At 41.3% G+C, this 27,135-nt stretch overlaps 1 protein-coding gene across 2 annotated transcripts; it reads right to left on the bottom strand.

Annotated features, from left to right (window-relative positions):
- Window positions 1–27,004, bottom strand: LOC139632194 (SPARC-related modular calcium-binding protein 1-like). Of its 2 annotated transcripts, none has more exons than XM_071497010.1 (11): window positions 26,616–27,004; window positions 15,952–16,126; window positions 15,068–15,301; window positions 14,278–14,331; window positions 13,918–13,965; window positions 12,288–12,347; window positions 11,731–11,923; window positions 9,366–9,445; window positions 8,670–8,763; window positions 5,419–5,760; window positions 1–1,377 (listed from the first exon to the last, which is right to left on the bottom strand). In XM_071497010.1, the coding sequence occupies exons 1-10, from the start codon at window positions 26,694–26,696 to the stop codon at window positions 5,424–5,426; spliced, it is 1,356 nt and encodes a 451-aa protein (XP_071353111.1). In that variant the 5' UTR covers window positions 26,697–27,004; the 3' UTR covers window positions 1–1,377; window positions 5,419–5,423. The 2 variants fall into 2 exon arrangements, with proteins under 2 accessions (XP_071353111.1, XP_071353112.1); XM_071497011.1 differs by having other exon boundaries at window positions 5,423–5,760.
- Window positions 27,005–27,135: the final 131 nt, after the last annotated feature.

The following is a 27,135-nucleotide window of genomic DNA, read 5'->3' as shown; positions in this document are numbered from 1 at the left end:
TGGCCATGAGCGTACTTTGTAGTTTAATGATGTCACAATGTGGGATGTGGTTAAACACAAGTTTGTTTGATGATGGACCTTCAAACATTGTCATTTTGTTATGTTGGTGAGTTTTTTTCCAGAGCCGCCAAAAAGCTTGATGTTGACCTTTGACCTCTGCTGACTGGCCCTTTCTGTTTCCCCACTGTGACTTCAGTCGTTAGAGCCCTCTGATGGAGGGCAGCCTGTTAGGTCACAGCGTCACATTGGCCCCCCGGGTTCAGTCTGGACACTACAGAAGAAAAATCACCCTGGAAACATGACTTGTTAGGAAGCCATGGTGCCTTGTTAGTGTCCCATCCAATCATATGTAGCCACGGTGATAACCTTGGACAGGAGCTAATGCATCCTGGGAAATAATATTTACTTGGCTGTTATGAGATCTGCTGTCCCTCTATTGCTTCCTGTTTATCTGGTGATTTGTTTATTGTGAAACAATGATTAGGGCAGCTGTTGCTGTGACAACCGACGGCCTTCCTGTGAGACCACACAAACGATGGGGCAACCCCTTTCACATCTGCTCATTATTAGGGGCATCAAACAGAGACAAACAGTGTTCACAGTGGCACTGCTGAGATTAATGGAAAGGAGGCGCCATCATCATTTTATTGAAATCACATTTACAAAAATCAGGAAACTGCATCAAAAACTGGAAATTACTTCATCATGTTCATCAAGTTCCAATCAATTAACAAACACTGAAATGTACTGGAAAGTGCAGCAGAGGGAAGTATCTAAAATATCATGTATAAAACAAATGATCAAAGAGTATATCCTGATATGTTACATCACTATATTGGCAATATGTTCATAAAATATTGGAAATCAAAGTACGTACAAAACAGAGAAGAAAGTACTGTAGAAGAGAAGAGAAAGAAGAAAGGACTAAGGGAAGGAACAAAGAAAAGGAGGCTGGAATAAGGGAAGAAGGTGAGGATGTTTGGAAAGGGAGATAGAGATTAGGGGAAAAGTGAGGGAGCAATGGAATAACAGATTCAATAATATATCAATAACAAATATCGTACTGACGAACATATGGAACAAAAACTTGTTAACATCATAGATACAGTATGTTGATAGTTTTTATGTCTGATGAGAACACTAGAAATACTGATGAGAGGATAAATAATGTATCCTGAGGAGCTGTCGAGAGTGAGGATGGTGGATGAGGACACTGTTGAGTCTTTTAGTCAGAGTTGGAAGAACTGGATATAAGCAATGACACATCCATGATGTTATGAATGAATAAGTAGAGCCTTGAAAGATGACAATGAGGCGGCAGGAAACAGGTTGGCCTTTGGCTTCAGGTGATTGGTTGTTGTTCATTGAGTCTTTGACCTTAAGAGAGAGGAAGAACATTAACAGTGAGAAAATAAATATATAAAAACCAACAAGGAGGAAAAATAAAAAACAAACTACAGTTCCATTGACTGGCACTCAGCAGATCCACTTCAGCCAGTGAGCATCAGGCTGCTGGCAGTGTCTCTGGGGAGCCTGCTCCTCCATCACCACCGGAGGTCACTGCTATCTCTCCCTGACACGTTAGTTTAACGCCACACCTCCCTCCTCACACTTTACATGGCCTTTTCCACAATCTCTGAATTGTCAGAGGCCCCTCACCTCTCGATGTTCCTATCTGCCCCCCCGACATTCTATCAGCCACCCTCTAATTCCCGCTCGCCTGGAAACTGCTCTATCTCTGTGCCTCGCCTTGCAGCTCTGCTCGTCCTCTCACTGACTCTCCCTGTCTACATTTTCTGTAGCCAGTCTTATCTCCCCCCTCCCCATCTTCTCACCTTTGTTCTGAACCTAACCTCTGTTTGCCTCCTGATGAGACAGAAAAGCCAATTTCACTTTTTTTTCTTCCAATCTAACTATAATATCGAGCATGTGTGTTGTTTTTACACTAAGTGCTCTAGGTGAAACACTGGAGCTGCCACCAGTCTTCTACAGGTTTCTAGTGGACAGAAGTGCATTCACATTCATTTTCTCAGTGAAACTGAGAATAAATCAAGTTTTTACTGCTTTATAGCCCAAAATTACCATAATTTGCCAGTGTCAGCTCAGTTCTCTTCATTTTCCAACAAAACCTCAGACTGTGTTTAATTTAAAGTTTAAAGTCCTGAATAACCACACGTCAACAGTCAGTTAAAACTGGGCCAGCATCAGTTTTCAGAATCAAAGTTCATTCTTGACTTTCTAAACAGTAAAATCTGAACTCCAGCTCAATTTACTAACTTTTTCTTTCATCTTTGTTTTGGGCCACATGATGGCTACGCAAACGGTTTTATGGACACAATAGCAAAACTAGAGTTACCACCTCCTGGTTGTATCCCTCCAACAACCAGACAGGTTGCATGAAATATGGTCACAATCTCCCCTTCTTGAGTTACAGTGTTGAGTAACGGCCGAGTGTTTTTACAGAACATTATGATGTCACAGTGAAGTTAGAAAATATCATCCCTTCATTTTATCCATATAGACATTTGAATTAAATTGTCATAATTAGTGTATGACTTTGTGATTTACGGCAAAAAACATGTTTTGTGAGGTCACAGTGACCTTGACCTTTGACCTTTAACCACCAAATTCTAATCAGTTCCTATTCCGAGTCCAAGTGATTGCTTGTGCTAAACTTGAAAAAGTTCCCTCAAAGCATTATTGAGATATCGCGTTCACAACAATGGGACACATGGATGTATGGATGTACAACCCAAAAACATAATGCCTCCGGGCCTGGCTGTCGCCGCCACAGAGGCATGTAAAGGAAGAGTCGAATCCAAAATAGTCTCTATTTACCATCAGGGTTAAACCCAGTGCCATCCTGAAGCCCGTTTCCAGATGCCTAGTGTGTGAAATCACCTGTCCTTCCTCCTCATCACTTTACAAACCAGTGAAAATTAACATTGAAATGTCCTTTTCACTTCAGTCCAAATGAAAATTTGTTCATTGACTGAATAACTGAAGTGTGATCTCAGTTATGATTTTAAATGCAGCGTGGCTTAACACAAAACAGTTCTTATAATTGTTTATCCATCCATCCATTTTCTTTCACTTATCTGGGTCAGGTTGTATAACGATATAATTAAACCTATTTTTTAAATTCAGAAGGGATTTGCTTCTTGATTACTATGCCACTGAAGTCTTGCTAAATGAAATGCTGAAGAGTTCTTTATTGAATCTAGATCCAAAGGGATCAGGATTTTTTATGAACTACATTATGCAAACTTAAGTAGAAACATGAAATATTACTGCTGTGTCATCTTTCCTTTATGTCTCCACTCTGCTTTTACACTGTACAGTAACGTTTTTCAGTGTAGGTCAGTGGGATCTGTGTAGTGAGGCACTAACTATAAGTTCTCTGTATGGACCATTTATTTCGTTTTGTGGAAATCAACAGAAATGTCAGAAATATTCACGCAGAGAAAGACTCTTTGTCAGCCGTCTGCAGCAGCCTGATTAGTGAGCTGCTGTCAGGGCAGAGCAGTGATTGATAGCTCACTGACAAGGGGCCATTTTACTGCTGTTTATTTTGATTTCATCAAGGTACATTAACAGACACTGGTGGGTGTAATATGTCTGGCTGCTGGCCCGAAAACACTCCACTCTCCCAGGATCAACAGGAGCAACGACCCAGAGAGGAGAAAAAGACGCTTTTATCTCAGGCAGCGGACCAATGAGGTGACGCCTGTGTGTGTGTAATTGTGTGTGTGTGTGTGTGTGTGTGTGTGTGTGTGTGTGTGTGTAAATATTCAACAGTTGCGCAGTTGTTTTCACATGTGTGCACAGCTGTCACACACACTCACACACACACACACACACACACACACACACACACACACACACACAGTGATATAGGACTCTCACACTCTGAGCTGGAGGTCGGGGCTTAAACTTCTTCTTCTTAAACAACCAGTGGTAGAAAATAACAAAGTACTTTGACATTGTACTTTACTTTTACTTGTACTCCATCATGGGTTGGAGTGAAATATTCAATTTTTTTTACATCTTTTTCATATATGATTAGTTTATCAAATATGATGCACTGTTATATTTAACAACCCAAACATATACAAAGCAAAGACTCCCTGCTCCTCTCCGAGTACCTACAACATGATACTGCATCAAAGATAATGACTCGACACTATCAGTAATGCTAGCAGCTGTTCTGCATAATGACAAACTTTAATTTGGTGCATTTTGTGTCAGTACTTTTACTTAAATACAGTTTTGAATGCAGGATTTTTACTGGTAATAGTATTTTTATAGTGTGGGGTTGCCACTGTTACTTAGGTAAATCATCTGAACACTACTTCCATCACTGTCAACAGTTCAGTATTAGCAACACTGCAGGAACAGAAGACATGCTGGATTAGACAGAGATAAAAAGAATAAAATATTTAAAATATAATGAGATACCAGAGGAGGAAAATCCTGAATTGAAAAACCTCACCAGGGACGGAGCTGCAAATGAGCTGCCCTGAAACTAAAAACTGGATTTTTCTTACTTCTGCTGAAAAAATAAATACCACTTGTAAAAGTCTGATAAAACTTCCTCAATGCTGATTTTCACATGGCCTGAAGAAGAAAAAAGAGAGTAAACAGGAAACTGTGTTTGTCGCCTGAACTTTAAATAGTAATGTCGAATTTCTTTCTCTGTGTCTCTGCAGCACAGCAGGACACTGGATGCGCTGACTGAAACATACTAACTGAGTTTGCTGTAGCAGGAGCAGGTTTGCTCTGAGCACTGGCTGGAGGCGGAGTGGGACCTGGTTCCCTGTCGCTGCTCCAGCTGCAGCTGCTCTGAATGAGGTTACCGTAACTGGTTAATTGGCCCAGAACAGGTGGAACATTCACAGTCTGCACACTACTTCCTGTCAGACTACACCACTGAGATCAACACAGGTTTTTGACACTGTAAAGCCTGAGTTAGTGGAAGTTCAATTTTGGTTCAAAATGGTTCATGTGCAGCTTTGGCTTGCTAAGGTAACAATAGTGTTTTGATCACTATTAAATAAAAAAAATAGTAAAATAAAATCTTTTAAAGATTAGTAAACAATTAGTGTTTTTTTCTCTTTTTTTTCTTACAAAGCACACATAGTATTTTCAGGTTGTGGCTATTTCTCACTGTTTTTATAAAAACTCACACCGCAATAACAAACTCCTAATCTCATGCAGTTTACAACAACTTTATCCCTGTTTTTTAGGGTATTGATGTATTTTACTGGAACTTATTATGACATGCAGTGAAAAAAACCACTGTGAAAGCGGCCAAAAAGAAAATAATAAGTGCCTACTTGCTTAAAAAGAAGGATGTTAATCAAGTAATGCTTTAGATTACACTTCAGTCTCTCTCACACACACACACACAGCTCTGACCCACTTCAGAGGCCCAGGCAGACCCTCAGCTCCTCCAGCGTCAGGCCTCGGTCTCTGTTCCTGTCACAGTACTGAGCAAACTTCTTGGCGCATCGTCGCGGCTTCAACCTCCGTCTCAGGAACTGACGAAGGGGTCGAGCCTCGCGTTCACTCAGCACCCCGCTGGAGTCCACGTCCAGCTGACTGAAATGCCACTGCAACACCTCCTCTGGCCTGGAGGACTCCACAGCTTCCGGAGCAGTAGAGGGAGGAGAGGATGAGGAGGAGGAGGAAGATGAGGAAGGAGTGGTGGAGGTTGGAGTGTTTGAAAAGGGAGCACTGGAAGGAGGTGTGTTTGCAGACCTGAAGGAAAGAGATGGGACAAAACCAAAAAAACAGTGAGAGACTTTGTTGACAAGTTCTCTTGAGAAACTATCAGGAATAAAGTCAGTTTCTTCTTTCAGAGACACAGTCCTGCACACTGTAATACAGTCTGCAGTTTTCATGATGGAAGTCTTCATTCACTGGAAAAGTTGTCACCAGATCGATATGCATTTACTCCTTTTAGGATAGCACTGACAGCATGAGTCGGCATCTTCAGACACTTTCTGTGGCTCTTGATGAAGTGTTCCCGAGTGTTTGCACCTCAACTATATTTAACCCACCAGTTCTATTCACTGTTCTCCTGAAGAACTCGATAAATATCAAATTTCACAAGAACATGGCAGCCTGCTGAAAAACTAAATCAGCTACACAGCAAAGAAAAAAAAACAGCTTCAGTCAGACAAACCTGAAATTCAGCAAACACAAGGTTTTCTGGAAGGAAACTATTGATGGATATGAACCAACTGTGTGTGTGTGTGTGTGTGTGTGTGTGAGAGAGAGAGAGAGAAAGAGAGAGAGACAGAGAGGCCTCTGTTAAAGCATAAAATGATCATGTAAGTGAGGTAGACAGAGATGAATGAAAGATACCACAACGATGGATGAAAATGAGAAGGAGTGAAAAAAAGAGGAGGTTATGAAGGCCCTTTGTTGCCCCTCTCTCTCGTCCTGTCACTCTCTACTGTCTCCATCCAATAAAAAAGTGAGTCAGAACAGAGGAGGTTTGTAAATGCACTGAGAGAGAGAAACAGATGGAGGAGGTGAGGTAGTGAAAGACTGAAGTGTTGACTGGCACAGAGAAAAGAACAGGGAAATAAATGGATTTGGTTTGGTCCCTTCTCTTTAGTTCGGTTAATCAGGTTCCTGCTCTCTGAGGTGTGAAATTGGTTTTCATTTGGAATTTGGAGCAGTGTCTCAGCTCTGCAACACAACAGAGGAGGAATTACGAGGTCCAACATGTGGCAGGTTACATATTCCAGAAGTAAAGGACATATAATTCAACCTGATTTAAAGTTCCTGCATTGTTTGCATGGCGGGTTGTACAAGAATGCACACAAGTACAAAGCGGACAAACTTTTACTAGCTTCAGAGGGTGGTCACAGCTGGTGGCAGTGATGTGCTGCTAAGTTATTAAGGTCAGGTGACCGAGAGGTGGTGTCAAAGATAAAGGTTCAGAGATGAAGTGTAACAGTGTTTCCTATGTTAGACTGCTCCTCCTGAACTTCAGCTCTGACTTTACTACAATCATCCCACAGACTCCAGTCAACAAATTGCTGCTGCTTAGGCTGAAACCATCCCCGTGCAACTGGGTCCTGTAGTTTTTGACATACAGGACACAGACCATTAAAACCATGGCTTCTCATCCTCCCCCATCACCCTCAACACGGGCACCCCCAATGGATGTGTCCTGAGCCCTCTACTGTACACGCTACTTACATATGACTGTTCGGCACGATACCCAAGCAATCACATGGTAAAGTTTGCAGGCGACACGGCTGTGGTGGGATTGAACTCCCACAACGACGAGCCTGAGTACAGACAGGAGGTGGAAGAACTGGAGGACTGGTGCAAGGCAAATAACCTCTGTATCAATGTGGGGAAGACAAAGGAGATGATCGTGGACTGAGGGAGGAGCAGCTGTGGAAATGGTTCCCAGTTTTAAGTACCTGGGAGTACGGCCAGCAACACGACCAGTATCATAAAGAAGGTCCACCAACGCCTTTATTTTCTCAGGAGGCTGAAGTGTGCTGGCTTCATGTCCTGACAGCACTCCACAGGTGTGTGGTGGAGAGCGTCCTCACTTTCTGTATCACAGTATGGTTGGGGAATCGCTCTGCTGCTGACAGGAAGGCACTGCAGAGGGAGGTAAAATCTGCCCAAAGGATCACACACAGTCTTCTTCCATCCACTGAGGACCTTTACTTCAACAGGTGCAGAAGCAGAGCGTCCTGCATCATGAAGGACCCCACCCACCCTGCATATGGACTGTTTACCCCCCTCCCCTCAGGCAGAAGGCTGCGAAGCATCAGAGCCAGAACATCAAGGCTTAGAGCCAGCTTCTTTCCAGAGGCTGTGAGACTCATGAACCCCCCCACCTCAATCACTGTAAGTTATTTTAGTTTTTATTAAGTTATTTTAGTCTTATTTATTATTGAATACTGCCTTTCTCTTATTCAGTGATTTTGATATAAATCTGAGGTGTTAAGTATTATAGTTTTATTAAGTTATTTTGTCTTTATTCATTATCAATATACTGCCATTTATTGTACGCTGCTAGACCTGAGTCACAAATTTCGTTCTTCATATGCCAACATGTTAAGAATGACAATAAATGAACCTTGACCCTTCTACCTTTGAGGTAGAAACTGCAGTAACATGTTTGTAGAGATGAACAGTGCAGTTTGGAGAGAAATATTAAATATGAACTGAGACGTTTTTATGTATCTTTAAGGTACCTTTAACTTAAGATTCTCAACAAGTCATGTGTGCGCCCTGTTGTTATGTTATGTTATTCAATTAATTATGTGATGAGAAGGTGAGTACAACCCCATTCATACATTTCTGCCCAGTATCTATTTTGTCATGTAATTTTATTTTCAAATTGCATATGTCGGAGATCATCCAGTGCAAACTGCTGTAGAGCATGAAGGAGATATTTTTGGTCTTAAAGCCATTAACATCCAGGCCAGCTGGATTTAAGACGCCTGCTTGTCATGAGTAATCACTAAATAAAGTCAAACTGGGGCTGAAATTACTCCCACAGTCACTCAGTGAATATCTCCCATACAATCAACACCCTGGAGTGATCTCGGACGCAGCCTTGAACGTTAATCACTACTAACATAGATAACTACAGTGCACAGTGTATGATGTACAGTAGATAGACTTACTGGTAGGGACTCAGATTCCCAGCATGCTCTGCTTCCACCTTTAGAGCTCTGACCAGACTCTGTAGGAACTGCTCTCTACGGGCTCCAGGACACCCTGTGGGAACAGAATAGAGAGGCCTTGATGCTTGAGTCTGTCTTTGGCCACATGTCGACAGTCTGTCCTCTCAGAGTGCTTCCCTACGGTGGCCCTGAGAGCTCAACACACTGCAGCTTAGAAAACACAAGCAAATAGACAAAACACAAATTCAGAAAACATCCTCATCAATTTGACATCACATGCGCTGCAAATACTCCCAACACAACCCAAAACACGAACATGCTGCAAGGACACACAGCAGTCGAACATTGTGCTCACCTGGCTGGGACACACTGGTTGAATGATTTGTGACTTTTTAAAGTTAAAAGCATTGAACAACAAGTGTGCATGGATATATTATAATAAATGTTTTATATTGATGAATTGATGAAGATGTTTTTCCGAATTTGTTTGTGTTTTGTCTATTTGCATGTGTCTTTTTTAAGTTGCAGTGCATTGAGCTCTCAGGGCCACCGTACTTCCCTCCTGTTTCATGTTTGCTGCTCTGTTTATGCTTTTTTTTATAAATTATCATTGATGAGGCAAAATTTCTGAATTATTTTACAGATTTTATGGCAATTTTAATCCTGCAGGTACACAACAGACAATGTCATATTTACCCAGCAGAGGTTTTTCCCTGTACCTCCTGTCTGGTCTGTCTGGATTCTCCTCTGCCCCAGTGCAGTCTGGGATATGATTCCTGCAAAGACACAAAAACAGCAACTAAGCTGTCAATGAACCAACATTACACTGAAAGTATACATAAGAATTAGAAAAGAAAAGACTGCTGACTCTACAGATCAAAAATGAAACCTCTTCTTTATTTTCTGAAAAGGCCTGTATGCACATTTAAACTCCAGGTGAGGAAACACACTGTATTATGCCTTTTACTGTGAAGTGCTTCTGGTTGTTGGCCAACCTATTTATAACAACAGAAGTAGACTAAATATTAGAAACTCCTCTAATGCAATTATATGCGCCAAAACTGTGGGTGCTTCCAGGCCCAAGCACCCATGGAGAATGCTGAGCACCCACACGCAGGAGTGTGCAGTCAGGGCCAAATTTACATTGACTTGATAACAAACTCCAGGTTGGTGCTGGGCTGGATCAGCCGTAGACACTAATCTGCTGTAATTGTTTTGCTGTCAGGCCCCTGACCCTAACTGTAACCACCAATCAGAGCTCCCCTCCCACTGATCCAGTCTAGTACTAATATAATTCCACAGGCAGACACAAGTGGTTTTCTTGTTACTGGTGTGTTTGGTATCTTCTCACCAATCTACCGTGAAGACTCGTGGGCTGCGTGCCACAAAGGAGGGAATAATTCTTTGTGTTCTTATTGTAAGTCTTCATACTGAAATCTGTTGTAACAATCTTAAAATGTTCTTTGATGTCCTTTTCTTTTCCTGAGTCTTACTCGCAAGAATTGTCTGACAGAATTTCTTTACAAACTTAGGCCTTCAAAATAAAAGTACCTTACCCTGAATAAAACAATGTACAAATAACAAATACAATCCAAATAAATTCCCAATTATAAAATTGGTCTTACAAAAGAACAAAAAATTATGTAAATAATATAAACAGTTAGTTACAACTAACCACACTCCACCTGACCCAGCACACACTGCACATGCACAGCATAGTGTTATCCTTGCGTTTCATGATGTTTATCATTCAACTTTCCATCTCCAGTCCCTCTGTGTGTGTATATGTGTCAATGGTGTGTGTGTGTGCCTGTGTGTTGCTGTGAATACAACAGCACCACGAATGACAGCCTCCAAAACGACCCTAAAGTCACATTAACATACACTTTGAAAGAGAAACCTATGACCTTCACATGTTTATCCTAGGGCAGACTTGATTGGTTTAGCCAGGTGTACCTAATAAAATGGCAACTCTTGAGTTCATGTCTGGCTCAGCTGATCCAGAGATAACTTTTTGTATCAGCAGTATATAAAGATTTAATAAATGTATATTGATATATTATGTATTGATATTGATTAAATGTACATTAGTTGGTATCATGTAGAACACATCTGAAGGTGGGTACATAGCTACTGACTCACTGCCACTCTTCAAGTGAGCACAGAACATGTTCACGGAAAGCAAAGACACCACTTGTCCTAAAGTTGAGGGAAAAACACAGATTACACCTAACAGATTATAAAACCTCGTCAGCTTCTCTGCTCACATTTTCTCTCATTGAGTGAAATGTCATAGTTGATGGGAATGTCTCAGCTGTATATTTGTGGGAGTGGAAATTAGCCTCATTTCTATATCTAAATTTTTGAAATCATACAGAAATGCAAAATGTATTTGGCTCCTCTGTTTATGACGCTACATTTAGATAAATATGGTGATATAAAAATAGTGTTTATCTGCCAAAAGGCAAAATAAATGTGTTATTTAATTGGTCAACAGTGAATTAATTTATTTCCCTGGTAAAAGCAATTAAATACTTAATAATACAACCAGAGAGAGAGAGAGTGTACACTGCTTGTCAGGAGGAAGACTGAAAAAACATTATGAGGCCTCAGGGAGTTTTCCTCACACCAGTGAACCAAAGAAAACCATTGCATGAAAACATCCAACACTTTCCTCTCAGGAGTTTGTGAGCAGCTGAGCGTCAACAACACTGATAAAACCCCTGGAGAACAGAAGAGCCCGACCGCAGCTCGTTCTGATTTGTTCTGTGTGTTTCCTTTAAGGGAAACTCGCCTGGGGAACAGTCACAGCAACTGGAGTAAAACTGGATAATTAAGATGAAGCGCTCCTTTGCGTAATTGCATCTGTCTCTGTATAAACCGCTCAGATCCAATGAGGAGAGGATGAGAGGAGAGGATGAGAGGAAATAAGGAACGGAGGAGAAAAGAAAAGGAAAGGGAAAAAGAGAAAGAGTGAAGAGGAAGAAAAATGGGGAAAAAAAGAGAAAACTAAATTTGACAGAACAGAGTTTACAAATGAAACGATGAACTGACTGATTACCTTGCAGAGGTGCCTGATAGCGGCCGGCCGCTGTCAACCCTGACACACCAGCAGTAACCTGTAGCAGTGTGACACTGCACGGGTCTGTAGCGGCCGTCTGCAGTGCACTCTGGGATAAAACGCTCTTCCTGCCAGGCTGAAAGCATCTGAGAGAGCAGTGACTCTCGCTCACGCTCACATGTCTGAGGACTGTCTACACACACACACACACACACACACACACACACACACACACACACACACACACACACACGATTACTACAGTATATTCGTGAGGACTGTTACTGACAATACTGTTAATTTAAAATCTCTTCCTTATTACTGAGGTCAGAGTTGGAGGTGGTGGGCTGCTTTGTATTGGGAGGTGTTTTCTCCTTCACATTTACATACATGAGGGGGCAGAACATGAAAAACACCTCTCAGTATAATGCAGTCCAGTACAGCACCACCACTTGTCATATTATACATGTATACATTATAAATTTAGATGCATTTGCAGAACATCAGAATATTTTTTACACATTCATGTAAACTACATTAACCCCTCCAACCCTTACCTGTGGGCCGTCTGACGGAGTTCATCAGGATGGTCACCCAAATCGGAGGAGCTGTCAGCTCTGTGGAAGACAGTATTAGAATGGTATTCTGCTTGATTACAGATGAGAGTGGCAAATGGTAAAACAAAACAATCTGAACGTCAATACCCAAAAGTTCTGTCATGTGACGTCAGTAAACCAAAACAAGGTAACAACCAGGACAATGTGGATTTCTCTACAAAGCGTTCTCCATCAGTCCCTGTGGAGAGGGAGGTCATCATGATGGACATCAGCATTTGATTGAACAGGACCTCAGTGATGATGGACAGAAAGTCTTCTCTATGGCCGCTTTGTGATTTTCACAAATTCTTGCAGCATAATGTATATCAAACATAGAGACGTACATTATCAGAACATGACTACTGTATAACATCACAATCGATTGATTAATTGACTGATTTAATAATTTAAACTGTGAAAGTTTACCTCAGCTTAAACCTGAAATAATTGATGTTTACAGCCACATGGGGGCAGTGGAAACAGCTTGAGACCACAACATTAACATTTTATCACCTCTTTAGTTGATATGGTAAACAGCTGCTTACCCAAACATCCAGTTACAGAGCAACATTATCGTTCATGTAGAGTGGTGAGCATCTCCACCTGATGAATGTTAGTCCAATTATAAAATCGTTACATTGCAAAAATATTGATTATAACACATTTTAAAGTTATAATTTGAAACTTTTCCACATCAAAATGACTAGACTTATGTTATATATTTTTTTGGTTCCGTTCTTAAATTACCCTAAATGTTTCCATCAAGTGTCAAACCTACAGAAATATGTGATTTTAATCAAGGTAATGGTCCGTTTTATTTGGTCGCCTGTCAATGACGTCTGCCAGAAGCTCAAAATTGACTTTTATCCAGTTTTAGGCCACATTTTTAGATACACTGTTTACACCTTGGTTGTTTTCAGCTGTAGATTTTAACTGCATGAAGGATTTCAGTCGTCAGACGTCTGGATCTTGAGCTATCAGAGAAAAAAGTGAATGTTAGGCAGCTCAGCTCCCAGACGTCCTGTCTCTGCTGAACTATGTTGGTGAATCACTGATTTTTAGCATGAAACTGCTTCAGTCAGTGTTTCTACTGGTTTTAATGCCCTGGTTCTACTGCACAGAACGAATCATAACCAGGAGAATCTGACTGCAGTGGTGGTGAAGACAACAACTCCCATGATCCCATGCTATTTCATGACGTCACCCAACACTGTCTTCTGTTATTGTTTTGATTGACAGACCCTTAGCAGCAGAAGTTACATACTGTGTGTCTAAGAGGAAGCAAGCTGCAGTGTGTATTTGGAATGGGGACTTGGTTTGGCAGGTCTTTGTTTTGGCCGTTGACTTTAACTTCTGAGCCAAACCATAACCTGCTTTACCTTATTCTGTTGTAATAAATCACTGAAAGTTTAACTACAACATGTATTATATGAGCAACAGCATTATGTGTCTGGAATAGCTTGGATGAAATCAGTTTATTGATAAGTGGACAAAGAAGTAGAAGTAATATTCAGTGTTGGTGGTTTCCCTGTGAGCACTAAGTGACTCATGGTTACTGTTTTTTGCCTATTATACAACACAGATTTGTCACCTGCAGGTTTTCTGGGGTCCAGCGTCGGCCCAGGTTCAACAACTTCATCTGGAACATGAAAAAAAGAGAGGGATTGTAACACGGATGAGGGAGAAAATCATCAAGACAGAGGAAGGAAAGACAGGTGTTTTCTTGGCGTGTCTTGGCATGTGAAGTGGTCTGTGAATGTTCAAGTTCCTGCAGGTGTGTCTGCCACAGAGACAACCACCATCATGCCAGAAAAAGGCAGAAAAAAGTCCAAATGAGAAGCATACAGAAAGAACTTTGCAGTCAATGCACAGCACAGGTATATACACAGGTCCAAGCAGATATACAGTGTATGATGTGAAGAATAAAAAATTGGAATGAAATCTTTCTCACCTTTCAATGCAGTTGAATCTACATCAGTGGTCTGGACCAACTTGGTGATGTGATCTGTTCAGGATAACAGATTAAAGCACCACAGTGTGGAAAACACACCAAATTTCAAGCAGATGCAGTTTAATTGACAGAACTGTGCCTCAAGAATTTGGCCAAGATCTTCCTGAAGCAGCAGAACACTGGTTACTCTGAGTGAAAAAAATAATTATCATCAGCTCATGGACTTTTTATCTTTTCTTGTGTTGATTTTACATGAGGAGCTTCAGACTCCCAGATAAAACAGTGCAAAATGTGAAGGACTAATGTAAAAACACTTCCTATCCTCTTTGTCAGGTGTCCTGAACACACAGACACAACAACACCGCTGCAAAGAAACGTCCGTAAATCTGCTTAGAAATCCAGAGATGGCTGTCAGTACATCCAGTGGTACATAACAAACAGGAACTTCAAATGGCTAATTTGCTTCACTTCGTTTTCTGAAATGGAAACAAACATGGACTAAAAAAAGCTGAACTAACTTTATCCCAGGCAACATATTTCCTGTTTGCTCGAAATGTTTGGTTTCTATCTGATCTGTTATCCAGAAGAGTTGCTGTCACTGCATGTCACCTACAGCATTTCTGATGTTCAGAAACTTGACAACATTGCTCATTTGACTGACAACTGACACTTGTTACTTGGTGTTGAAGAGGATCATTTGAAATATCTATGTGAGAATCTATGGTAAAGACAGTTCTCCTTTTCAATTGTCACATCTTTCTTGTACAAGTCTGAATAAAGTGTGTCTGACCAGTGCAGTTGGGGATCAGATGGAGGACTGAGGTCCCGCTCAGGGGCTTGCCATCTGGTGTGGAGCACCAACAGTATCCGGTCTGGTTGTGGCACTGCACCGGCAGAAAGTGACCATCTTGATGGCACCGTGGCACAAACATGGCAGCTGCAGGACTGACATGGCTGCCACCACTGTGGGCGTTGGCCTCCAAGGCCTGAGCCCGAGCCAGCTGACATTTGGACTGGCTCGGATCTAGAATGAGAGGGAAATCAAGACATTACAATCCAAATGTGTTCCCAGTGATGAGGAGCGTGGACAGTTTAAATGCTGCTCACTGACACCAACACAGACACGAATACTCTGTTGAACTTTTGGCGTAGTACTTTTAGTGGCGTAGTACTTCTGTTGATTAAGTGATTTCAATCAGATAGAAAATTGTCATATGATGAAATAAAAAGAAAAAAAACATTAACCAAAATGAACTACTTCCATTTGAAGAGCAAGAGTCGGTGGGATGAAAGTTTCTATTGGATTTATGACCCCACTCAACACAACATGTGTGTGCACAGATGTGGTCTTTTGTGCTCGTGACTAGACATCATCAGTGAAGTAGTGTTGCACTACAGTGTAATGTGAAGTGCTGTGCTGCACAACACATGCAGAACTCTATGCCTGGGTGTAGTTACTCTCTAAGAGTTTCGTTATGTTTCATCTGTTTGTGTAAAACCCAAACTAACTCAGTGTCCTTTATGTAAATGTGTCCTCATATGTCTATTTTTGACTGTCTGCCATATATAACAAATTGTTTTATGCTTAGATAAAAAAAAAAACTCAGTCAGCATAAGAGCATCATGGGACACATTATCACCAGGTGGTGATGACGTCGCAGTAAGGCTGTGTACCTGAGCAGTGTGCACGTGGAGAGAGGCGAAGCTGTGTGTTGATGCACTGTGCCCTCTGGAAGGCACACGCCGATTTATACAGCCTGCCATTGCTGCCGCACACAGATCTGTGGCGCCCCCTCTGGCAGTCCAGGACACAACCACGAGGCCACATGTTCTCTGTGATCAGGAAAGGCTACAAACAACAACACCACAAACCAACATTTACACTCTCATGGTTTTCTTTGTGCTGCAGAAATGATTCTTTCTTCATCATCACTGCACAGACAAAACTCTACTGTTCGTGTGTCCTTTCATCCTGCACTTCAGTCAAAACTTGTGAAGCTGTGCCCTAATAAAACTGTCCAAAACACTGCAGGTGGAAAGAAGAGGTGAAGAGAGAAAGGCATGACTGGCTGTCTGCGGAGGATAAACTAGCTTTCTATGTCACGCCTGGAAAAACTGGACTGAGAGGAAGAGGGTGAGAGAGCGAGTGATAGAGGAGAGAAGGTGTTAGTCATGACAGTCAACACATCTGAAACATGAAAACATGGCGGAGCAGTGGCAGAGTGCGGGGGGGGGGTCTCAGTCTCTCTTACACCTGACATTTTAACTGGGAGAGCTCCAATTAAGCAGAGTAATGAGTGAATAAACTTTAATAATTGAAGTGAGGATGGCAGACAGATGCTATACGTCCAACTCGGTCTCTGCTGTCAGGAGCTGTGGGAGGAAGAAGGAGGGGGATTGGCTTTGTGCCTGACAGTACAAAACTTCTACACAGGCAGAGCCACATTTTCCCAACCTATATAGGAGCTTTTTCACAGATGTCAAACAAGTCTCTGACAGCAAAATATTTCGGAACAATTCTATTAAATCCTCTCACCAGCCAATAGAAACACATTTCCTTCCCAACAGGTTCATGCCGCCTCATCCTCTATGCTGCTATTTCATCTATTATGGGCTGACAATTCAAAAATACTTCAAGCTTCAGTAAATTGCTTCCATAATAATTTTGCCACAAGGGAGGAAAAATTAGTTATTTAATATTATATATATATATATATATATATATATATATATATATATATACACATATATAATTATTAGTCTCTATTAGCCTTTACACTGAATTTTGTTGGCTACCACCCAAAGACACCAAACATATCTACAGAGGCTCACAGGGTCCATATATTGGATGGTAAAAAAATTCTATAACTTTGTGCTTTTTTACTACCAAAAAGTTTTGCCTCTGTCTGACCAAGAGCAACAATAATGAGACCAATGGCCCAAATCTTCAGAATAAAAGCTTCACTTTCAAAAAATATCAACTGAGAGGGATTACACTCCTTTCAGGACATAAAGTACCACTTTAATCTGCAAGGCACATCATTGTTTTTTATTTAGGGCCGCCCTCGAGGTGCACGGTGTGCCTTGGCAGCATCCACTGCCCACACACCCACTTCACGAGCTGATTGTTACAAAAAGACTCTTAAGGGCCACGGTGTCCACACTGTATGAGGCCTCCCACAAAATGCTCCCATTAGACAGGATATGCAGGGGAGATGTCCCTGACTTGGTACATGATTTGATTGGAGCTCAGTACGGAGCAACATTAAGCTGGCTTCAGGGAATTCCGACCATCAACAGATTCATTACAATTTTGTGCACAGGCCTTATACCTGATACTCCACAAGACGTATCTCATCAAAGATATTGATGATGCCTCATGTACCTTGTGCACATCAAAGACCCCTGGCACATTTCTTCACATGACATGGGAATGTCGCCCAGTTCTGGTAAAGTGTTGCCTCTAAGCTAATGGCACTCATATCAGAGCCAGTACCTGTGACCACACCTGTTGTGTTGCTGAACGACACATCCTCACTTAAGATCCCAAAATATCAGAAACGGCTGGTTCTAGCAGGCTTAACAGCTGCCAAGAAAATGATTGCAACACATTGGAAGCCCCACACACTCTGACTGTAAGACAGTGTTGTTCTTTTTGTTTGTTTGTGTGTTTTTTTTTTAATTTAATTATATACACTACCGGTCAAAAGTTTTAGAACACCACACTTTTTCCAGTTTTTTAATGAAAATTATTCAGTTTATTGTGTCATTGCACTCTGAAATGAAAGCATAGAACAAATAAGCAATTTGAGTTGAAAAAGAAATCATGGACTCAATTTATAGACCAAAATGTATTCTAAACTTTTGACTCAAAGTAGCCACCTTTGGCAGATATAACAGCTGAACACACTCATGGCATTCTTTCTACAATAGAAATTCAATTCAATTCAATTTTGTTTGTATAGCGCCAAATCATAATATACATTATCTCAAGGCACTTTACAGGGTCAGGTCAAGACCTTACTTTGTTACAGAATAAACCCAACAGTTCCCACAAAGAGCAAGCGCTTGGCGACAGGGGGGAGGAAAAACTCCCTTTTAACAGGAAGAAACCTCCAACAGAACCGGGCTCGGGGTGGGCGACCGTCTGCCTCGACCGGTTGGGTTATCAACCGGTTGGGTTATCAACTCAAATATTCTTCAGAAAGTTCTTCCCAAGTCTGTTGCAGAAGTTACCATAAATGTGTGGCACTTGTAGGTTGCTTGGCTTTCACTCTTCTGCCCAGTTCATCCCAAACCAGCTCGATGGGGTTTAAGTCTGGAGACTGTGGTGGCCACTCCATGTTTTCAAGCTTACCATCTTGTTCTTTTTTCCTGAGGTAGTTTTGGCATAGCTTGGACTTGTGTTTTGGGTCATTATCTTGCTGTAGGATGAACCTCTGACCAACTAGGCGCATACCAGAGGGTATTGCATGGCGCTGCAGAATGCTGTGGTAGCCGTATTGGTTCAGGGTGCCGCTCACTCTGTACAAGTCACCGACCCTGGATCCAGGAAAACAGCCCCAGACCATCACACTTCCTCCTCCATGTTTGACAGTTGATGTCACACACTGTGGAACCATCCTCTCGCCTACTCGACAGCGTACAAAGATCCTGTGTGATGAACTGAAGATTGGAAATTTTGATTCATCAGTCCATAATACCTTCTTCCAGTCTTCAGTAGTCCAATGGCGGTGTTTCATGGCCCAGGAGAGCCTCTTTGTCTTATTCTGACATCTTAGCAATGGCTTTCTTGCTACAACTCGTCCTGTCAAACCTGCAGCTCGAAGTCTTCTCTTCACAGTTGAAACTGAGACTTGCTTAGTACGACCACTATTAAGCTGTGCTTGAAGCTGTTGTCCTGTGAGCCGCCTATCACGCAAGCTGTTAACTCTCAGAAACTTGTTCTCTGATTCAGTTGTGGCTTTGGGTCTGCCAGACCGCTTCCTGTCAGAGTTTCCCCCAGTTTCTGAGTGCCTTTTGATGGTGAAAAAACTGTACTCACTGACACCTTGACTTTCTTTGCAATTTCCCTGTAGGAAAGACCTACATTTTTAAGTGTTATGATGGTCTGTCTCTCTTCCATTGTTAATTGCCTTTTTCTCGTAGCAACACACTACTTTCTGCAGTACAATACTGCTCACCATGAGGGTCTGGTACCATAGTGTGTTCCAACACTGCTTTTATGCAGACAGAGGGGGTTGTATGTACTCAAGAAAAGTTGGAACACCTGTAGGAATTAGTAGCACCAGCTTTCAAGGCTGATTCAACTTTCATTGCTGCAGAACAGCTTTAAATTGTTAACCCACTGTCAGGTCTGAACCATGGCTTGGACTCAGATGCAGACAGGCACAGTTTGCAAGTTCACAATAAGTCCTTTAATAAAGGCAAAGTAGGTACACGGGTGATCAGTCAGCGAAGCAAAGGTATCCAAATCAGCAGGCAAAGGCAGGGTCAACAACCAAAAACAAGACAAGGAACTAATCAGGCTCACGGGGAAAAAAGGCTGGAATGTAGTCACAAGGAACAAGACGAACTGGCACAGAAGGAAGGGGACACTGAGACTAAATACTCTGGGAGAGGGAAGACAATGAGACACAGGTGCAACACATTAGGGCAGGGCAGGTAATCACACAAGGGGAAGACACATGAGGGCAGGAAGTGAAGAACCTGAAATGAGATAAGAGGTGAGTATCAGAATAAAACAGGAAGTACAAGACAAAGTACACTGGGGGAAACAAAAAAGAACTCAGCTATCCAGCTGAGGCATGACACCCACTTTGTGTTCCCTGAAAAAGGCCTTTTTGTTTAATTCTGAAATGTACATTATTTTTCAGTTTTGGGTAACCAAACCTTTTTTTTAAACCTCTGGCTGTTCAATACTTACCTTTGTACCATTTCAAGCTATTCATTGGACTTGCACGATTTGAATTGCAATAAATAACTGGAAAAATTAGGGTGTTCTAAAACTTTTAACCAGTAGTGTATATTTTAAGTTTTATCGATAGGGTACTTGATGTTGATGTTACGCTTTGTTCTTTGGCCGTCCTTTTTTGTTAAAAGTGGAAAATAAAAATATTTGATAACCAAAAAAAAAAATCAACTCACTAAAAAACTTTAATTTGGGAAAAAATCTTTTTTAAAATACTTCTCATGATCTGTGCTGTCCTCAGAGCATCATTTAATCTGTAACTGTGTGAGAAATCAAATATAGGTTTTCAGACTGTCAGATTTCATCTGTTAATTGTTCTTATACTAGAAGAGGAAATGCCTCTGATACTTCCTAAAATACGGTGTAGGGCATCGGCCAGTACAAGAGTCTCTGATGCACCATAACTTATTGTTAAACTTTATAGTTTCATACTCAGACAAAACAGCAGTTTTCCTAGAAATTAATTCTTCTATGCTGCTCTAGCATCATAGTCTATGCAGGAAGCTGCACTGTGCAGCCACTGGTAACTACTGTTTCAGAGCAGTGAAGAACTGACTTGATAGTGTAATGTTAGCTGTTAGCAAAACCTTAGCAACTTTGAGGGGTGGCACTAGTGTTAGGACAACTACTGTCAAATTAGATAATAAAATAAATATTCTATGGCATTTATGTATCTGTTCACATTTTACAGAGGGTTTAACCTGAGTCATGCCACATTCAGGGTTAGTGGCTGGTCATTTTTTTCTTTTTATGCAACGCTCTCGCATCAGTGCTCGGTTTTGACTGATACACAGGTTCAGGTATCAGAATCAATTGGGAGGAAAAATGGAATTGGTACATCTCCAGTGATGCACACGCAATTCCTCTTCCTCTCTTTTTTCATGCACAGATCAAATGTCAAAAAGAAATATTCCTTCTGACTTGCACTCAGTCCTCACACTGTCATTTAACATCTGGCTATGTTGAGTCCTCCACTGTTAATATTATTTTTCTGCATGTCCCTCACAGGGCACTGTGCACATCTTTTTTCCCCCGCTGCTGAATCCCAAAACAATAGACTATGTATGAATAAGATATAATAACAGGAGCATCTGACGTTGTTGTGAGGCTTTTGAAAGATACCACCCCCAGGTGCCAATACATAAGGTTGTTGTTCAGCATTAGAAAGGTAAGAGTCATTCTGAGAGGATAAGGAACAACAGAAGTTAATGCGAGTCATGGTATAGATGGTGCTAATTTTAAGATGCTCTCATGCCTAATTATCGTTGTGGTGTCATGTGTTTAAAATAAACAACCTTATCAGCATTATTTTTAGAACGGTTGCTATGTGGGTGTTTAAAATGCTGCACACTTTAACACTTGAGAGTGATTAAAAAAATAAGTTGTGCCTGTAAAGCACAGTAAAACACTGCAGAGGGGAGCGCAGAGGAGAATCTGAGCGTGATGATCTAAATTATTCCCACATGCTCCTATGGGCGCCTGACAACACACACAGCCTCATACACGTCTCCAAAATATACATTCGATTGGTCACACTGCCACACAGACTCACGAAAAACACTAGAAACACCCAGGGTAGTGCACACACAGCGCACACACAGCGCACACACACAGCGCACACAACGCTGGCTACTGACCCCACCTTCTCACTCTTCATCAGTGGCTCTTTGTCCATCGCCCCCCCCCCTTTCTCCACACACTCTCTCCAAGCTCTGAGACACATGAGTAAATTTACCACAGTGTCCAACAGTATTGACATAATTTAGTGGTGAATGAGACCTCTGTGCCTTAATGTTAAGACATTAACGTATGTACTGAGTGCACTGATGCTTTTTATATTGTCCCCGCACATCACTGCATGAAAGAAAAGTGTTAGTTGGTTAATCTGGTTAAATACAACTTCATATTACACTGGGGAACAATTTGAAAAAAATGTTCTGTTGAGTTAGATTTTTATGCTGATTAAAACTAAAATTGGCATGCTGATTCCAAAATTGCAGTCAGTTTTTTCTCCACAGCTTACCCTCCAGATAAGCAAAATTCCACTGATTAGCTGTAGTAAGACTTGCCAGCTGATTACGATTGGACTCAACAGCTACGTGGCAACTTGTTTGTGCAGTCACAATTGAGACAGTGCGGTGAGAGGAGTGCAGCTCCCAATAGGTCAGTACTATCAATATCTGCAAACAGAAAGCTGGCATAGTAGGAATTAAGAGGATTCATGCTGGCTTTTCTCTTAACCTTGTAACCATGGGCATACCGTTGTAAGTTCTATTTCGTTTTATGCTGTTTTTTTAGTTTTCAAAGCTTGTAACTATTCCATCTTAGTACAGTATTTTTCATATGTTTTAAGAAAACGGGGATCCTATAGTTCAAAAACTTGACGTGATAGAGAAAAACTGAGATCAGTTTTGGATTCCGCACCCAAAAATTAGTTAAAAGCAGCTGTCAGACCTAACTCAACAAAAATTGTGTTCCCCAGTGTAATCAGGCAGAAATGTCATCATTTTACAGATGTTACTTAAGAGGTCATAGAAAGACATCTCCTTTGGCTCTGGTTGATTATACTGTACATTTTCTGATATTTTATTGTCAAACTGTTCTGTTAATTAAAGAAATAATCTAAGATTTATTGACAATGAATATTCACTGCAGCTCTAAATAAATATATAGAATAATGAAGTAAACAAGTGACAGTGCCATTCAGACTCTATCTAAGAGGTAAATCTCTGGGAAAGACCACCAAACTTATCACGTCTTGCTTTGTTTTTACAGTTTCATTTTTAGTTCCATCACCAGTTGAAATGTCAGAGGATGACTTTTTAGAGAGATGAGGTTAAATGCAGGAGGAAGAGGAGGAGTGAGGGCAGGATAGTGGAACAGTGGATGAAGAGTGTAGCTTCAGTCCAAGCAAAGCACAACATAATTTCTGGCAGAAGCCTCCCTGAACCACATGGGTGCAGCTGAACTCATCAAACAGCTGACACAGTAAAGACGTGTCTGACTACTAACAGTAGAAAACCTACGTTTCTACTCACTGAGGCGTCAGTGTAAAGACGAATCTCTCTCACACGACCTTCCAGCTTACATTAATCATCAATAACAAGTGAATTAAAGCTTCAGTTGCTCCGCTGGTTCTAGACATGAATGTAAAACAATAACGGACAGAAAGTGAAAAAGTAGTGATGACGGAAAAAAAGAACAACGGAAAAGAGAGAGAGAGAAGTGGAATAAGGAAATAAGGGGAGGAATGGAAGAAGAGATGGAGGTGGTAAATAAAGGAAGAGTGGAACAAAGTTTGGAAATATGTATGGAAAAGAAGGAATAAATAACTCAGAGGTGGAGGAAAGAAAAGGAGGAAGCAAGGGAAGGTTGAAGAGAGGAAAAATAAAAGAATAAATGAAGAAATGTTCAGGGAGAAACAGATGGAGAAATAAAGCATAGAATAAAACAAGAAGGAGCAAAGGAACACCATTACAAAGGAGAGAGAAATCAGAACAGAGGAAGGAAAAAAATAATGGAGGGAGATGAAGGAAGATGAATTGAGTTAGAAAGGGTGCTAAGAATAAAGGCAGGACGGAGGAAAGAACGAGGGTACATGGAAAAATACAGAGACAGAGGGAAGAAAATAGGAGTGAAGGGAAGAACGAGTGGAGGCATAGGAAACTGTATGAAAGGAGGTATTGAGGAAAAAATGTGATTAGAGGAATTAAGGTGTGCAGAGAGAATGGAGAAAGAAATGAAAGTGTGGATGGAATGAATGAAAAGGAAAAAGTAGAGGGAGGTAAGAGGAACGAGAAGAACGGTGGAAAGAAGGGAGGAGCCGTGGAGAGCAGGAGCCCAGGTGCAAAGTGTTGGGCAGACTGGATTTCCTGTCTGTCAGGTACAAGTACAGCAACTACAATATCCTCAGTGTTGAAACAATTACCACCAGTGTTTTTAGGACTATAAAATGTCAGCTGTGTGTGTAAGAGAGAGGGAGGGGGAGGGAGAGGGAGAGAGAGGGAGAGAGGGGAGACAGGAAGTGAGCGGGCAGCAGAAAAAGCTGGCTCACACCCTCCAGATACTGCTGAGTGGCTGCTGTAGGGAAACATAAAAACTCATCTCCAGAGCTTTGCAAAATATGATGTTTGGCCTGGAAAGCGACCTCTGATGGCTGATGCTGCTGAAAGGCCTGTTGACGTGCAGCAGCAGGATTTAGCGTCTGAACAAACCGCCCGTGCTCTCGTACAGGAGCTCGCTGAGGACTGAATCGCTCACTTGTGAACGCAGCTTTTTCCCTTTACCATGAATCTGTACGGCAAACATTAGGCTACAGGATCATTAACACACACACACACATTGAGGGATGATGGTGACATAAACACACATTTACTTTCCTGACCAAGAATCAGACTGTAATGTTCCTGCAGGTACGCAGTGTGTCTCTGCTGTGTGTGTTTGTATGAGCCTTAAAGAAGCAGACCAGTAGTTGTGTGTGTTTTAGCCCATTAACCACAAATTACCTGCACTTCACATTAACTGATGACCATTTCCAAAGCATACACTCAGCTGTCAGATTTATTTATTTTTTTAATTATTTAAAATAATTGGATTTAGTTCATGCAAGTACAGAAAGTCTTCAGATATCACAGTGAGTGAACATTATGTTTTAATTTATTTATTTTTTTGTTTTGCTTTGTCAAATTGTCGAATAGTCCTGCTGTGTCTCGTCCTTAGTGCCACAGGTTTTTTTTTTAATGTTGTTGCTGAAGAGCAATATATTAAATTTCACTCAGTGTTAGAGCTTCCCAGAAGCACTTAAATGCACCATTAAGGAACATTTCCCAAAAACATCCTGCTCTCAACTGCATGATGACAAGACCAGACATGACAGACTGCTTGGAAGCTATAAAAACCACAGTTATTACAATATTATTACAAACTACCATAAGCATTGGGAAGAGACTCTCCTTAATCCTTTAACATATTCTATGGTATTTTATTTTATTTTCTAGAGGAAATAGTGAAAATACATTTATTGGTATATTTCCACCTGGGATCTCCATAACAGTCACATCACACAATTATTTTTTACACTTGACATCAATGTATATTGTGTGTTGTTACCACTGCCGTAGTCCTGCTAGAGTTTATAGTGCATCTCTGAAAGCGCCTGGTGATCGTACCATATTTCTGCGTGTACTCACACAGATCAGTGTGGCTCTGATAACACACTTAAAATAGTTATGTTATAGCATCACTATGGTTCGCTGTCAGAAGAGTTCTCACTTTTTCACACACACACACACACACACACACACACACACCTGCCTGTTTCCCCTGAGTAGCAGGTTAAATATGTGTGTGTGTGATGTGTGTGTTTGTGGTTTGGTCATACTGGCTGGTGTTACCCTGCCGTCCTCCAGGGATCTCTCGCTCTCTCTCACACACTCACACACACACCAGGGACAACTTCTGAGATTAATCTCTTTATTCTGAAAATCCGTGTTGTTTTTGCTGCTGTGTGCGACTCTGTTCAGTTTAACTAAACCAATTACAAGCTAAAATTGATCTGGTAATTTGCAGCCATTAGTGGTGTGGTCCTGACACATTAAGCAAACTACACAGATTAAAGTTGCTTCTATTTGTTATCTAGATGGGGTAAAACTGAAAAGGGTAGGCTGGTGCTGAAAGTGTACTTTTTATCCTGGAAAGTAAAAGCAGTTAGAGAAGGATCTTGGTGTAAAGAAGCTGACTCTGCTTTTCTTTGTTTCCACTCAGTTTGATTTGCTTGGCTTGATGTTTGACTTTGTGGAGAGAAAAGGAAAAAAACAACTATATTCTATCTTGTTTTTTCAGCTTGGTTTCTAACTTCATTCAGTCCATATTGTTGATCTCTAACTTTTATGTTTGCAGCTTTAAATATGCAATTAAAGCTTCAACTTTTTAGTTCTAAGTTAACACATTAAAGAATGGCTGATTTGGTCAAAAAAACTATAGCACAGAGACAACATTCAGTAAAAACGGAATGATTCAAAATATGTTAAATCTTACAGTTAGAGACAACATTTTTAATTTGAATGAAATAAAATGAAATTAAAGTTAGAGTTTTAGTTTTGAATCAATAATAAAAGACCTGGTCTTTTAGCTTTTAAATTGTTCTAACACAGTTGAGATGCACATGTGCATGGGGTGTTACTGGAAGCGCTCATTACAAACGAACAAAAAATATGCCTGTTTAAAATATGGATTTGTGGTTATTTGACCTCATTCATAACGTTCAAGCAATTACACTAAACTCCTACAGTTTTCAGCCCCACGGCCGCAACAGTGATGAACTTCTCCTGGGGGGGTGGGGGGGGGGGGGGGGGGGGGGGGGTCTTACCGCGGTCCTGCGGGTCCGCACCCACCCGTGGAGCAGGAGCACGAGCAGCGCCCGGCAGGTGAAGCTGAGCGCGAGCGTCATCCCTGCCCCAGCGGTCACGCGCCTTCGTGTCCCCGCGGGTCCGAGGCTTCAGAGCGCGCCGTGGAAATAGGTGACGAGACACAGACACACACACAGACACACAGACACACAGACAGACACACACACAGAGAGCGGGTCACGTCACGACTTCTTCACCGTCACGTCCTCGGAGCGGCTCATGTTGGTGCGTGCTGGTCTCGAGCTCTTCCACACTCTGCTGCACGCGCAGGTCAGGCCTGCTGCTCATTTCCGGTGCTCACGCCCACAACCCGCTGAACGAGCACCGGCCCTTTTTTTGGACGCGCTTTTATTTTTTTATGTAACTTTATGAAATTACTTTTTTTATGTAACTTTATGAAATTACTTTTTTATGTAACTTTATGAAATTACTTTTTTTATGTAACTTTATGAAATTACTTTTTTAAAATGTAACTTTATG

The sequence above is a fragment of the Trachinotus anak genome, unplaced genomic scaffold (genome assembly GCF_046630095.1).
Source record: "Trachinotus anak isolate AG129_WGS33_773 ecotype Australia unplaced genomic scaffold, CSIRO_AGI_Tana_v1 ptg000014l, whole genome shotgun sequence".
Classification (NCBI taxonomy): domain Eukaryota; kingdom Metazoa; phylum Chordata; class Actinopteri; order Carangiformes; family Carangidae; genus Trachinotus; species Trachinotus anak.
Note: the sequence above shows the minus strand (reverse complement) of the source record. Positions and strands in the feature narration are given on the sequence as shown.